The sequence below is a fragment of the Hipposideros armiger genome, unplaced genomic scaffold, assembly GCF_001890085.2.
Source record: "Hipposideros armiger isolate ML-2016 unplaced genomic scaffold, ASM189008v1 scaffold_366, whole genome shotgun sequence".
NCBI lineage: Eukaryota > Metazoa > Chordata > Mammalia > Chiroptera > Hipposideridae > Hipposideros > Hipposideros armiger.
In genome coordinates this window covers 1,090,225-1,105,512 of record NW_017731716.1, presented here as the reverse complement: position 1 = coordinate 1,105,512, position 15,288 = coordinate 1,090,225, and the positions used below count along the sequence as shown (strand labels likewise).

Here is a 15,288-nt window from a genome sequence, read left to right as displayed (position 1 = left end):
CTCCAGGTTGAGCTGTTGTTCAGCATCTTAGCTGTAGAGGGCAGTGTCACTGGCCCTCATATGTGGGATCCGAACTGGGGCCCTTTGGCGTCCCAAGCCAGCTCTTAACCATCGTGCCACTCGGCCGGCCCTGACATAAATATATTTATATGTTAGATTAATACTACATGACTCAAAACAGAACTGAACAACTGTCATCCTGTATAGATGCAGGTGAATTTGTTTTGAGAGGGAGAAAGTCAAGAAAAGTCCTCATTTCTTCTTATCAAGCTGTTGGAATTGTTCGTGATGGTGAGTGGTTTTAGGAACTTGAAGAGATTGGTGAAGGTTGGAATAAAAATTAGAGGGAATGATGAGATTGTTGACTAAGCCTTAAGACATGGTAAAATATGCAGATCAAATTGCTCAGTAAAAATAGTGGCTAATAATGACTACGGAGTTACTACGTGTCTGGCACTTTTCTTGATACACTGCCTGTATTAAATAATCTACAAAACAACCCCAGATATTTTTCCCATTTTGTGGATGAATAAATTGAGGCTCACAGAGATTGGATCATTTGCCCAAGTGAAGCAGATCCTAACTGGTGGAGCCAGGATTCAAACACTGACTGCCCCCAAAGCATGCGCCCCATCACAGAATGATGGTAAGGATAAAACCAGGTAAGTAGAGTCGGACCTCTGTATCCTCCAGTTTCGCACCTTGGAATTCAAACAACCGCAGACCAAAAATAGTTGAAAAACTTATGCTTTTGCTGACATGTGCTATGTAATTTTGCCACGATGGTTGAATCTGTACTGAACGTGTACAGTTTTTCTTGTAATGGTTCCCTAAACAATATGGTATAACAACTATTAACATTTTATTAGTTATTATAAACAATCTAGAGGTGATTTAAAGTATACTGGAAGATTGTGAAGTTATACGCAAATACTACGCCATTTTACATAAGGGACTTGAGCATCCTTAGATTTTGGTATCTGCCGGGATCATGGAATCAATCTCCCCAGGAAACTGAGAGATGGCTGTATGTGATATTTAACACAGTCCTCGTATTTATTTATCCACCCACTCCTTACTCCCAAACACACATACACGTAAACACACATACACATAAACACACATTCACACCCATTCCAGTCTTTTTACCAACAAATTTCATACTCAGGTGTCTAGGTAACTAGGTATCAAACTTCTATTCATACGATACTCTTCTTCTTCATAGGACTTAAGCTCACATATATACAATGAGTTCCAGGAACAACCTCTGCTCTCCCACATTTCTTCTCCGAGGTAAACATAAACACATACTCACTTAATACTGACTCTTGGTTAAAAAACAAATGCACATATATAGTCCGATACATAGCAGAATTCAACTCAGTAAGGATTTTTCTTTTCCCATTATCTAGGGAAATGCATGAGTTACCATAACAGATGCCAAAGACATTTGGCTCTGGTAGTGGAAATAGGGAGGCAATGGTGAAATGAGGTAAGAAATTCCGGGGCCAGAAGGTGGATGCAAGTCATCAACTGCTTTTCCCAGGAGCTCGCTCTTTTCGGTAAGTGCTGCTCGTACAAGCCCCAAGCCTCTGCCACAGCCTACGGTCCCTGGTCTCCTCGGCCTGGTTCTGAACCCCGCTCATAGTGGGGCATGCGCGCACCGTGGGGACCCTCATTTGTAAGGCCTGCATGTTCCCTCGCTCTATTTTAACGCTTGCTGAGGGGCCAAGGAAGGAGGATTCGTCAGAAATCGTGAACAGAGAGCACCAAGCTTTCTCCTGCAAAGACTAGGCAGCCCAGGAGCAGCGAATCATGACTTGCTCGGGGTTTAATGGGTCACGGGAAAACAAGTTCCTCTCCTGCCCGCTCGCCCTTTTGGAGCCAGCTCCGGCAGCTGTGGAGAGCACAGAGGTGACATCCTGCAGGCTTTGGAGGGTGGGAGATGTAGGGACCAGAGCAGCACCCAGCACCAGAGCCGAGGGTCACGCGTGAGGCTCCTAACCGGCCCCTCACTGATCCCCGAGGATGAGGTGGGCCCTGATCAATACCCCTCCCGGCTAGAGCGCGGGAAGGCCAAGTTCAAACGCAGGATGTCCAGCTTGGGGGAGGTCTGGGAAGGACGCCGAGAGATCCGGCCAGCCGCCCCCGCCGCCCTCCCGCAGTCAATGCAGCCACGCCAGCTATCTTTGGAGCCAATCCGAGTTACTGTGCCTGCGCTCCCCCATCCCCCACTTTGTGAGGCCCTGCTCTCCGAGTCTGTCACTTAGCAACGCGCGAGTCACAGTGGCGGCTGTCCGCGCGCCCCTTTCCAGGCAGGGCTTATCCCCGATGTTCCCGCGAGGCTCTTCGCTGCCCCGTGTCAGGCATTAGGAGGCCATGGAGGGAAAGCGGGATAAGCAGCAGTAAGTGCCAGCGTTTGGTTTTCTATTTCCCCTTCCAAAAAATATTCTCCTCCCTGGGGGAAAGTTAAGTGAGACCCAAGGGGTGGGTCCTCAGCCATCAGGGCCTTTCCTCTTCCAATCCTCTTCCTCCCTCTCATGTCTAGTAGTTGAGCACTTACAGCAATACTTTTTAAAAACGCACTTTTTACTGGGCACCTGAGTGTCAGGCACTTTACATGCATTGCCTGACCTAAATTCTTGAAATCATCTTGAATCATCTATTCCTTCTCACACCCACATCTAACCGATTAGCAAATTCTGTAAGCTTTACCTTAAAAATGTATCCAGAATCCACCACGATTCATCACTTTATCATCCCCACCTTGGACCAAGTACCAGCGTCTCTTACCTGGATGCTGGAATAGTCTTTACTGCTCCCCTTGTCCCTCCGCAGCCTCCTCAACACAACATTCCTGAGTGCTCTTTTTACAAGTTAGATCACTCTACTGGCCATTGCAGAGTAAAAGCTAAGGCTCCAACAAAGGCTTATAGGATCTACACGATGTGCCCCTTTTCCCTCACTTGCCCTCTGACTCAGCTCTGCTCCAGCACACGCACCTCCTTGCTGTCATCTACCGTGACTCTCAAAGTGTGGTCCCCAGACCAGCATACCCCTGGCAATTTATTAGAAGTGCAATTCTTGTAAGCTCCTCAGCACAGAACATACAGAATCGGAAACTCGGAGATCAGGGCACAATAATCTGTTATTTATTTTTTTATTTTTATTTATTTTTTAAAATTTATTTTTAAGCTGAGCCATCCTGCCACCTGTTGGCAGCTCAGCTGCTGCTCAGCTCGGGCCAGGAATAGAACTGCTGTTGCTCAGAGCTCAAACTCTTGAGCTACTCTGAGCCACTCGGCTGGCCCAATAATCTGGTTTTTAACAAGGCCTCCAGATGATTCTGATGTACCCTAAATTTTGAGAACTAAAATCAAGGTGTTACAGCTTGTTATGACGTGGAACCAAGAGTATGTGTTTCCAAAGCCTGTATTTTGTCACTACAACAGTGGTTTTTAAGCTATTTTTTTTCCCATGATTGTTCATAGCAACTTTATTCAAATAAGTCAAAATTGGAAACAGCTCAAATGTTCACCAATCGGTGATTAGACAAAGAAATTGTGGTATATTCATATAGTGGAATAATATGCAGTGATAAAAATAAACAAATTACAGATACACACAATAACATAGAGGAATCTCTAAAACCTCATGCTAAATAAAAGAAACCAGACACAAAAGAGTTCTTACAGGATGATTCTATTCATATTAAATTCTAAAACAGGTAAAACTAAACTATAGGTAAAATAATTCAGAATGGAATTTATACTTAGGGTAGGGTTATAAGAGGTATTGTTTGCAAACAGCACAAAGAAAGGAGAAATGTGTTACATCTTGTTTTGTGTGGTGGTTACTCAACCTTTAACATATAGAACTACCTAGAGAACTGGTTAACGCAGTTTCCTGGGAATTTGCCCCCTTATGATTTAGTAGGTTGGGCCTATGAATTTATATTTCTAACAAGCTGACAATTGAGGCCAGTACTGCTAGTCTGGGTCCATACTTTTGAGGAACACCATTCTAAGGACAGGTATACTTCTGCTGAGGAGCTTTGGCAATTGCAGTTCACTCTGCTGCAGTCTCTTTCCCCCAGGTATCCACTCAGCTCCTTCTGTCTTTCCTGTCCTTTTCAATTGCCACTTTCATGATGCAGCCTCCACCTTACATAGAAATGGAACCTATCTCCCATATACATGCACTCCTTTTTCCCATTCCCTGCTTTTGTGTTGTCCTCTGTACTTAACACCATCTAACAATACAAGCATACCTCACATTGTTGTCCTCCACAGATACTGCATTTCTTACACATTGAAGGCGAGACCCTCCACTAGCAAAAAGATTGCACTCACTTTATTGCAATAGTTGCTTTACTGTGGTGGTCTGGAACCACACCCATAATATCTCCAAAGTATGCCTGTATATGTTGTACTTATTATTTTATTTCTCATCTGCCTTACCCCACTACAAGGTAAGATCTGTGAGGGCAGGAATTTTTGTTTTGTCACTCCTGTATCTTCCATGCCTCAAAGAGCACCAGGCACATAACTCAATAAATATTTCTTGAAGGAATGAATTATCAATGTTATTCTCACATCTCTCACAATAGGTATTATTGTCCTTATCCTGCAAATGAGCAGACCAAAGCTCAGATAGTAATTGGTAGAGCTGGGGTGCCAACCCAGCTCTGATTTACTTTGATCCCGTTAGTGTTTTTAACTGTGTTTTCCTTCTAGTAAGAGATTACTACAGAATCATATATTTCACATTTATGTATCAATCTATAGCCACTGATACCACAAGTACTTAACTGGACGAATGCTTAAGTATGCGAGCAAATAGCGACAGTCCTTTCCTCAAAGGACCTGATTCCAGTACAAGTGTACTGCTGTGTTACAACTATAAGAAGTCAATGGGAAAAAAACCTGATGTCAGAAGTCTACGATAAATCCATCACAACCTTTAAATAAATACTTCTATCTCTGGAAAGGTACTAGAAAAAGCCTTAGAAGTTGTTTACACTTTACCAGTAATCAGTTTTTCCAAATCCTTTACAAGGGGAATTTTTGTTGGGATGCAGGGAACTAGAACCCACCCATAGGCACTGAATATTTGTTTGTGTGTGTGTTGGAGTAAGGGTTGGGAGTGTACAAGTAAAGCAAAGCAGAGGAAAACAATCCCAGCATTCACGAGAAATGTGTAAATATTATAATGGCTCCAGATATAAATATATAATGGTCTGGATGGTGGGTACAAAATGATGATGAAACACAAGCTTCACCTTCACGGAACTTACTGATTAGTAAAGGGTATTTGTAGTGCTTACCCGAAACAAGTAAACAGAAAACTACGTACATAAATTATCAATTCTGGTAAGTGTTATGAAAGAAATGAACAAAGTACCATAATGAAGACTACATGGGGTGATGAGGACTTCTGAGTTGACTTTGAAGCTGAAACCTAAATGATAATGAGCGAGCTGTGCGGGGAGTTGGTGAACAGCCAGACCAGGCAGAGGGAAGGCAGTGTGTGCACATACCTGAAGGGAAAAGAGACCTGTGTGTTCCAGGAACTCAGAGAAGGCACACTGGCTGGAAAAGTGAAGGGAGAGAGGCTTGAGTGCAACTGAAGAGATTAGCTGGAGCAGGGTCACCCAGGACCTCAGAGCTAAGATCAAGAGGCAGTATTTTATTGTAAATGCAATGGAAAGCCATTAGAGGGTTTTAATTGACAAATGACATGATAAAGGAGATGGACCTAGCTTTGGTTTGAAGTAAGGTAGGCGTTATATTTTAAGGGCAAGGTATAAGGCTAAACAGAATTATTCACTTTCTCTGTACATTTGGACTCATTTACTCACCTTCCATGGATCAGGGCTTTGATTTTAAGGGCTTTGATTTTAAGGGCTTCGATGTAAAAGTATTCAAATTCATATATTTAATTCTTCCCTTCACTTTTCAAGTACATGACATTTAAAATACTACCTTTTATAAAATCTGTTACTCCTTATGTAAAAAGAGAAAAATTCTATAAACTATTTCTTTTCTAAACATTTCTTCAACATTTTAAAAAAGTTAAATAACTTTCATTTTTGTACCAGTGTAGTTATTAGAAGCAAAAAGGGGTAAGAAATTGAATTACTTGTTCTGGGGTAAGAAATTGAATTACTTGTTCTGATGCCTGCACAGTGGTCTTTTCTGGAAAAGATAAATAGTATTGGTCATTTGGTAGCTTTTGTAAGTTTGCCAAGTGAGCTTTTAAAATTGAATAGTTGTCCTTGTCCAAATGGCTGAATTGACCAGGTAACTAACTTTTAAAGATGAGTTAAGCTTAACATGTAACTTAGCCACATGAATAAATACTGCACACATGATTTGTAAGCATGATCAAATCATTACTCTTTTACTCCAAGCAAATGAGAGTCCATATACTGCACTGGTATACTGTAATGAATAATAATTAACACAAATCCCTCTACCTCTTACACGATTTAGAGTGAGGAGATACCCTCCCAAATAGTAATAGCACAAACCCCTTATAGCTATTAATAAAGCCTAAATTGTCTTGACTGATCCTTGAAATATACTTAAATCTTATATAACTATGACTCAATACTAAAATGCTCATTGGGATAAATGATTTACTGTTTAATTCTATTTTTCAGGCAGCATAAAATAGAAGATGCTGGTATAGTGTATGTAACTGAAAAAAAGGAAGAACTCAAACATGAGAAAGAAGTTGGAAAAAGTATACAACATTCAAAACCATTTTTCAGGAGAGGACGTGTACATTATGCTAAATTCATTAACACAAACACAAGAACATTAAATGAACCGGTTCCCTACATAGAGCCAAAAAAGGAGCCAGAAAAACAGGTTGGACAGATGTTTATTATATACAAATATAGATTTAGATTCAGAAGCTGTATTGCAGTATAATTTAGTCACAGACTACTTAAAGGGTGTGACGTATCTCGGACTAATACTCTTTATTATCCAATAGTTAAAAGCAATAACCTGGAACTATTCTTACAGATAACTTTTGAATAAAAACCATATATATATTCCAAATAATCATTTTCTAGATTGGGTCAGATTATAGGTACTCAGTAGTGCTTGGGGGTTACTAAAGAAATCTCTTCTACTGTATCTCTGAGTAATTCTAAAGTAAAATTACGCATGCTACTCAGTAATTTAGTTACTATAAAATAACAGCTACCATTTACTGAAAGTGTATGAAGTGTTATAAATGAGCCAAGTGTTTTATATAAGTTATGTCCTTGAATCTGCACAATAATTTGTAAGAGGTATTATTGGAAATATTTCACAGATGATAACATACTCCAAAAAGTAAATTAACATATCTGAGATTACATAGTAAGCAAATATCATAGTCATGTCTCTGACCCAAGACTGTTGGTTTAGCCAAACCGCACTTTTATTCACTATCAAACTAACTATATTCCATATCTTCTTTTTCATTTAAGTCAGGTTTGTTGAGGTATAATTAATTCTGTTAGTTTCCTGTTGCTGCTGTGACAAATTCCCACAAACTTAAACACTGGCTTAAAGCAACACAAATTAATTCTCTTACAGTTCTGGAGCTCCGAAGTCTGAAATCAGTCTCATTGGCTATTGGCAGGGCTGGTTCCTTCTTGAGGCTCTAAGGGAGAATGTTTCCAAGCTGCCTGCAGTCCTTGGCTCAGGGCCCCTTCCTGCTCAAAGTCAGCAGCATAGCATTTTCAAATCTCTCTCTGACCTTCCTGCCTCCCTCTTCTAAGGACCCTTGTGATACACTGGGTCCCCCCCCCCAAGATGATCTGAGATAATCTCCCCTTCTCGATTTCCTTAACTCAATCACAGCTGCAAAGTCCCTTTTTAACAGACCATTTAGTAATGGAGATTGCTTTTAGTGCATTGTCTTTACACGGATAACATCAACTGTTCTTGTCATTAAACAGATAAGTACACCATGGCACTGTATATAGATGTGAGATCTAGGGGGCAGGAATTCCTATAGTCAAATATGCTTTAACATCATGTGGTAAACCCTTACAAGGGCAGTTTAAGGCTATTTTCAGAAACAATTATTTCAGATTTAAAAGAAATCGATAGACCAGTCCCACACTGGGAAAATAAGTTTGGCACAGAAATCCAGGTTAGTGAAGTTCTGATGTTTTACAAAAGTTAATGAATGACTCTCCTGAACTCTGGTTCGGGATGAATTTAAACCAGACTCTTAACTGAGCCCATCCTTAGAGGCACTAAAGAAAGAAGCTGGTTTGAGAATAGAAATACGAAACGTAAACATTTTGAAATGTAATCCAACTGATTTTCTCTTACTCCTAGTTTGTAGGTGCCGTGAAAAAAAAATAATAAATAAACGAACAAAAGTGTTAGGCGTTGCTATCAGCAACACGGGGTGACAGATTAGCAGTAACATCTTTGTTTTATTAGTTTGAAAAGCTAAATTAGCCAGAGACCTTTAAGAGATGGTAAAAGAAAGTTTGAAATGAAGAGGACAGGTAAGAGAGATCGATAGTGCATATGAATGAGTAGTTACAAAGAAAGACTGACGATGCATCACAGAGGTAAAAGCATGTTTGATTTGAGCGTGGAGTGAGGAGAATGTTCAGATTTAAAAAACAAAAACAGTAACAAAAAAACCCAAAAACCCTTAAATGTACTCTTTTCCAAGTATCCGAGGGGTAATAAAGTGTTCCTTACACACACTTGTAAACTTTGTTCTTTTATTTAATATGGCAGGTTTCTTTTTAAACATTAGTTTGGTAAAAATGAAAACAAAAACAAAAACCAAAAAAAAACCCAAACTGGTTTGTAGTAATGTGGCTTTAAAATAAAAGTAAAGAAAGTAAAGTTGCTTAAATATTTAAATTGATGTATCTGTTGTCTTACGTATTTTGCTACGATAATATCTTTGAAACACATAAAATTGCAGGTGCTAGAAAAAAATTAAAAGGCGCTTTAGTGCAGTCATTTCCAGGGAAAACTAGTTTGGTTGTCTTGAATTTTTACATATTGGTATTTTAAAAGAGATGATATATTTTGTATTTTTCAGAGCACTAGTCCTTACATATGTGCTCAATAAAATAAAGTTCCAAAGTCAAACAATGTCTTGAAAAAGATGCCGTTTTATGTGCCCTTCTCAGAGCTTCACAATTCACATTAGTATATGAGGGTTCTGAGAAATCCTGTGATAAGCTTGTGTAACTTCGCTTATTCTCCCAGTTTATTTAACTATGGAAACCTCTTTTATGGAACACCTAGTAATATGCTGCAGAACTAGTGTTCCACAGAACACAATTTAGGAATAACTGTCATTGGGGACATTATGAATTGCTTAAAAAGAGGCATTTTTCAGCACTCCTTCTGGTATCCACAGCAAACTAGAGATGAACTTCGATACAGTGTAACTAGTGTTTGTGACAGCACTTCAGTTTTTGTAAACCACTGAGCTCTACTAGTAATATGTGATTGTCTATGTGTAAGGTGTTGTCAGAAGTCCCTATTTTCCTAGGAATCCCTAAAGTGTGGTTTTATGTTCCACACATCACCACCATCTCCACCCGCCATCTTGGCCAGGCCGCTGTGGAGCTCGGCTTCCCACCTCTTGGCTTCTCTTAACTGGTTTCTCCACAATTTCCTCCATGCTTATACCACGTCTCCTGGGAGGATTCCACCTTAACTTCCCAAAGAATGGAAAATAATGTTTACTTACACATTTCTAAAGGCTTAGGAATAATACAAGTATAACATAAAGACTGATTCACAGTGTTTTCCAAATGTGGCTAAGGGGGTCAATAGTGCAACAGCTGGTAGGCCTTCCCGGGGTCAGGGGTTAATGGGAGCCCCATCATCAGGAATCTCCAGGCATTTCCCTATCATGGAGCCCCAGTGACGGTCATCCTGGGGCAGGAAAGGAGACTGGCCTTGGGCTGGAAGGGAGGACTTCCTTCTCTCTTTGGGTGCAAAGTTTTGAACCGGGGACAACTATCTTCTTTAAGTAAAACCCCCTCAACCACCTGCAAGATGTTGTTTAACCCCAAAGCCTAGACAAAACAATCACACTAGAAGACTTTTCCTTGTTTGATCTATTTCATCATAAATAACTCCATGTCAACCCCTGACAATCCAATGCAAGTGATGGTAGGCAGAGCAGTAAATTTTTAGTCTTTCCCTTTAGCTTGAGGTGAAGGAAAAAAACAAGCCTCCACCCACATCTTTAATCTTATAACCTCTTAGGAGCACATGTGTGGATCAAAAAGCAAGCACATCACACGTGTGCACACACTCTCACAGGGGCAAACCAGACTTTTCAGGCAGAGGCCAGACAATCTAGAAACAGGAAAGGTAAACACATTTTTTGAGCTGTAGGGTTTCATTCTACTGAAGATTCATCCAATTTACAACACTCATCAGACCCCTTTCACTAGTTATGGGGTGTTAAAGTCATCAATCACAACTTTAGAAAAAATTGTTCATTATTTCTTTTATATTTGTGAAATTGAAGAGACCATTTTGGTAAAATTCTAAATTCAAAAGAAGTCTTCTTACAATGTGACCTGGTACCTCTGCTTTAAAGATAGTTTTTGCATTACACTCCTGTTTAAGGAAAAACTCATTGCTGACCGGTCACATCCTAATGGTTCACTTATCCCAGAGTCAGTGTTCCAGTAACTTGGGTGTTAGCAAAATGAGGTTCTGATCAACAAAAGAAGATGATATAAAGGGCGCTCCTTAAGACCTTACCATAGGAGACTTTCTCAGGATACTTGCTTTGCACCCCCCCCCTTTTTTTTTTTACTTTTAAAATAATTTAAATAAGTTTATGCTCATTTGGCTTTGTTTTCCACAGCAGATTTGGTACAGCAAGATGGCATATAAATTAGAGGAGCATATAGACGGGGTGTGGGGAGGGGAGTTGTCTGCTAGTGATACACCTTGGGAAGTCACTGAATCTCCCAGCAGTTTTCTCATCTATAAAGTGGGTGTACCTACCTCACAGAAGTGTGTGAGAAGGAGAGAAAGTATACATCCTAAACCTCGAGCCTAAGAAGAGCTATCGTAATCATGGAGTAGGGGAAAGCTGCAAGAACCAGGCATGCTGACAACAGTAAGACGTGACTATTTTCAGCCAGATAGTGAGAAGACACCATCTGCTTCATAATCTGTTCTAGAATTCCTAGGCTCTACATCAAGTAGTTTTATTTTTTATAATCCATCTTTTAGCCCATTCTGAAAAATGAGGCAGTTGGCTTCTCCTATTCTCCAAAATTCCCTAATTCCTAAATTTCTTTGATCTCTGCAAACTTATTTATTACCCCTGATTACCATTTGTTATTGTCCTAAAAGCTGGCATTCATTTAAAGCTGTAAAGTGAGGTCTAACTCTCTCTTCAACTGTTCAGTTTAGTTCCTCTTTGGCCCATGTTCATCCCATCTTTTTCCGTTTGAAGACAATTTCCTGGAACAAAGAACCTGAAGTATAGTAGCTCTGACTTTCAGCTCTGAGCAGTGTACTCTTCTCTAAATTCTTAGCCTTTCCTTGGTTTCTTGCTACAACAGGATTTTTTCCCCAGGAAACCCTATTTTTGTTGCGTTAGTCACATTCATCAATTTCTTCTATCTAAGCTTCTCGACAATCTCCTACAAGTTGACTGCATTAACTTATTTCTTTTGAACTTGATATGATGTACTTCTGTTATACATGCCTGTTGTTTTAGAAACTAAGTTCATTTGAGAGCTGACTCCCTGTGCAGCCACATCGGTTTCTTTAGATGCCTCTTATTTTTTATATCAATGTAGCTTCAACTGCATTGTCAGAATTTTACTTATTAGAATCTCATATTCATCCCCCTTGAATCATATTTTTAGTCTTTGATCATGGAACCATAGTTGATTTTGATTCTTTTGAAAGGGTGATCTTCCATAAAGCCCAAGGTAGGTGTTTAATTATACCCAAGGTTTCATTCTCTAATACTATCCAAGAGCTCCTAGGTGTCACAGTTGCCTTCTCCCAAGGTTCTCTAACTTCTACCTAATCAAACAGTTGCCAAAAAAAAAAAAAAGTCAGAATTAACTCTCAGTTCTTCTGTACTTAGGTCAGGTTTTATTATCAATAATTCAGTAACATCAGAGATATTTCCACTTAGAACGATGTTTTTCAAACTGAGTCATTTGTGAGTGATAAATTAGTGTGGGTTGCAACCAGCACTGTGAAATAAAATAAAATAGAAAAATAGCCAACTACATTGCATGTAGGATTGTCTTGTAAAACTGTTTTAGTTTTAGGTATGTGTGAGCATTGTGTGCTCTTGCATGTCATAAAATGTATTTCATGGTGTGAGTAATGGACTAAAAACTTTGAAAACCACCACCTCAGATGATAATACATTATTTGATTTGCCATAATGAAAACTATAGAACATAAATTTTAGATTAAATGTTTACATATATATTTACATATATGTGTACATATATAATAAAATTGTAGTATGAAACATAGAAATATAACCATTTTGTTGATTTTTCACTACTCCATCTGTTGATAGAAGGTAGTTTAAGAATTTAGCAGCTGTATTTTAGCTAAAAACATATATTTCATTTTTAGGTGTATTTTAAATAATACAGTTTTTGTGAAAATATATGTATTCCTAGATTTCAGAGCTGTTTTAGTACCAGAATATCCAGTAACTTGTTGAATCAAATTGCTGAACTTTCAAAAATATCAAGCACCACACGGAAATATCCTACAGGGTCCAATTTTGTGTTTCCAATTTTTTTTCCCATAAAGGGTGGCTGGTGGTCACATGGTAAAGGAGTGGAACATCCCTTCCAACCACCTTATGACACTAAGAGCACCCAGAGGAGTGACTTTCAAAAACCAACATGTCCACTGGTTTTGCCAGTCAAACACAGCAAGTTGCAAAAGCCTTCTTGTGGAATAGGTAAGGTTAGCAGTGATAAAACTTCTCCATTATCTCAGGTTACTCCTATCAAATTAAGATGTATTACATGTGCTGGCACTTCCTGAGAAAATTCTTCTCCATAGGAATTGAAAATATACATACAGTAAGTACAGCCCTTGACAAGTTTGTTCTTTATGCCTTCCTGGTGGACGGCTTATCTCCAAACACATTTAATATAGGATAAGAAAAACTGTACTGCTCATTAATAATGCCAGCCTCCAAGTCAGAAACTTAGTAGCATTCTGCTCTTTATTGCTACCAGGTTTTAAAAATTGTAGGTATTAAAATAATAGGAAACACTATATTACAGTATTTCTCAAAGTGCAATCGGAGGGGCATTCGTTTTTTGATGTTTATAAATGCTCAAAACCAAAAAACGGGAAGTAGTCAAATAAGTTTTGCAAAAAGTGAATATATATATGTAATATACATATATATTTTACTACAAAACTCTTAAAACCCTTATGCTAAGCATAAACCTAATGAATTTCCAAGAATAAAGAATGCTGTTTTTCCACTTATTGACCTCTTTTCCCTTTTTAAGGAGATCATCTCATATGCCTGGTATTCCACAAAACATAATTTAAGAAATACTGTTACATAGACGACTAAAATATTTTCAGATCTAAAATTTGTTTTACCTGAAAATGCCATTGTAATAAATTAAGTTTTTCACATGTATTCAATTTCTATCTGTTTCTTAACCCATATCCTAGTAATATCTATGGCTGGATTAGGATTTAGTAAGTCTTAAAGAAATTCAGGTTTAAGTCAAAACAAAAAGGCAGTTACTGAGTACCCACTCTGGTCCTCAGCCCACACAAAAGTTCCTAAACTAAACTTCAAATTTTCTAAATACAATGGTAGATAACAAAGGATTACTTCTAGAGGTTAACAGTCCCTCACTTAATTTTAGCCTTCTGGCCTCTGTGATCTGGCCAGTCTAGAAAAGGTTAGAAAAGTCAGCTAGACTGAAGGTCAGGACATTGGAAAATGGTCATATTCAGTATGATTTCCACCTCAAGGTGGTAGTTAATGGAGAGGGCTGTTAGATAATCTATAACAATAGCCTCTTGTCTAGAAAGATAATGTTTCTACTTCTGACTCAGAATGATAGACTGAGTACAAACATCTAAATCCCTGGGATCCCAAGACCCTATTTAATGATAGCAAAGCAATTGACCCATAAAGGGAAGAGAATGAAATGAAGAACTTTCTGGAATGTGGGAAGGAATTGAAGCTTCTTGATGAATACAAGAAAGCAAAGAAACAATAGTCTAATATAGTTAGGAGATGCAGCGAAGATGAGCCAATCTGCTTGACAAAACCCCAAAGTAGCTATAGGCTCAGCCCACAGGCAAAGCAGAAGGACAATGGGGTGGGGAAGATTAGAGGGTCACTTGAAAGTCTGTCTCTTAAATAACTGCTATAGCCAGATGCCCGCTACCCTATCCCAACATTAATATTACTAGAGTTCAGTGCCTTAGCTAGATGTCAACTACCATACCAGTTACTTTAGTAATTCAAACTGGTCTCCTCCCATCCTATTCTTAATTTATGAATGGATAACCATAGATTAGAATTATACCAAGTTATATTTTTTAAAGGTCTGGAGGATAAAAAAAATATCACAGAGCAGAAAATAATAACAGCAACAACAACAAAAAAAACCCCTGGGAAATATGAAAGAATAAAAGCAAAATGGAGAATCAGTCTGGAAGTCCAATTTTTCTGGAGCTCCAGAAAAGAAGTGAGTAAAATTGAAGGCGAGATAATCATCAACACATAACAGTCATTGAGAATATACTACTTGCCAAGACTTTATGGAACTTTCTAAATATTTACTCACTGAAGTCTCACACCAACCCTATAGAATATAATTGTATAGTGACACTATTAATACTTTCATTTTTCAGATAAGAAAGCAGGCACAGAGTTTAAGTAACTTGCCCAAAGATACACAGCAAATAATTGGTATTTGAACTCAGTCTGATTCCAGTACCTGTAATAACAACCAGGACTAGACACAGCCTCTAGAATAAGAAGGAAGTTTCCCAATATGAAAGAAGAGGCATTACAAGTGTCTATACTGAGTTTTTTGAATCATGAAGGGAAAAAAGACACACACCTACACATCATTATGAAATTGCAAAATAACAATTATAAAGAGAAGATTCTAAAAGTTTCTATAAAGAGAAAGAAAAGTTAAGTCATCACCTAAGGAACACAAACCAATAAGAAATCCAGGGCCGGCCGAGAGGCGTGATGGTTAAGAACTGGCTTGGGACGCCAGAGGGCCCC

The 15,288-nt window shown here is 38.7% G+C and overlaps 1 protein-coding gene across 1 annotated transcript; it reads left to right on the top strand.

Moving 5' to 3' along the window:
* Nucleotides 1-2,296: 2,296 nt before the first annotated feature.
* Nucleotides 2,297-13,204, top strand: CIMIP6 (ciliary microtubule inner protein 6). Its single transcript, XM_019662095.1, has 3 exons — nucleotides 2,297-2,405; nucleotides 6,665-6,875; nucleotides 12,813-13,204. Exons 1-3 carry the CDS (start codon nucleotides 2,380-2,382, stop codon nucleotides 13,050-13,052), a joined length of 477 nt encoding a protein of 158 aa, XP_019517640.1. The 5' UTR covers nucleotides 2,297-2,379; the 3' UTR covers nucleotides 13,053-13,204.
* Nucleotides 13,205-15,288: the final 2,084 nt, after the last annotated feature.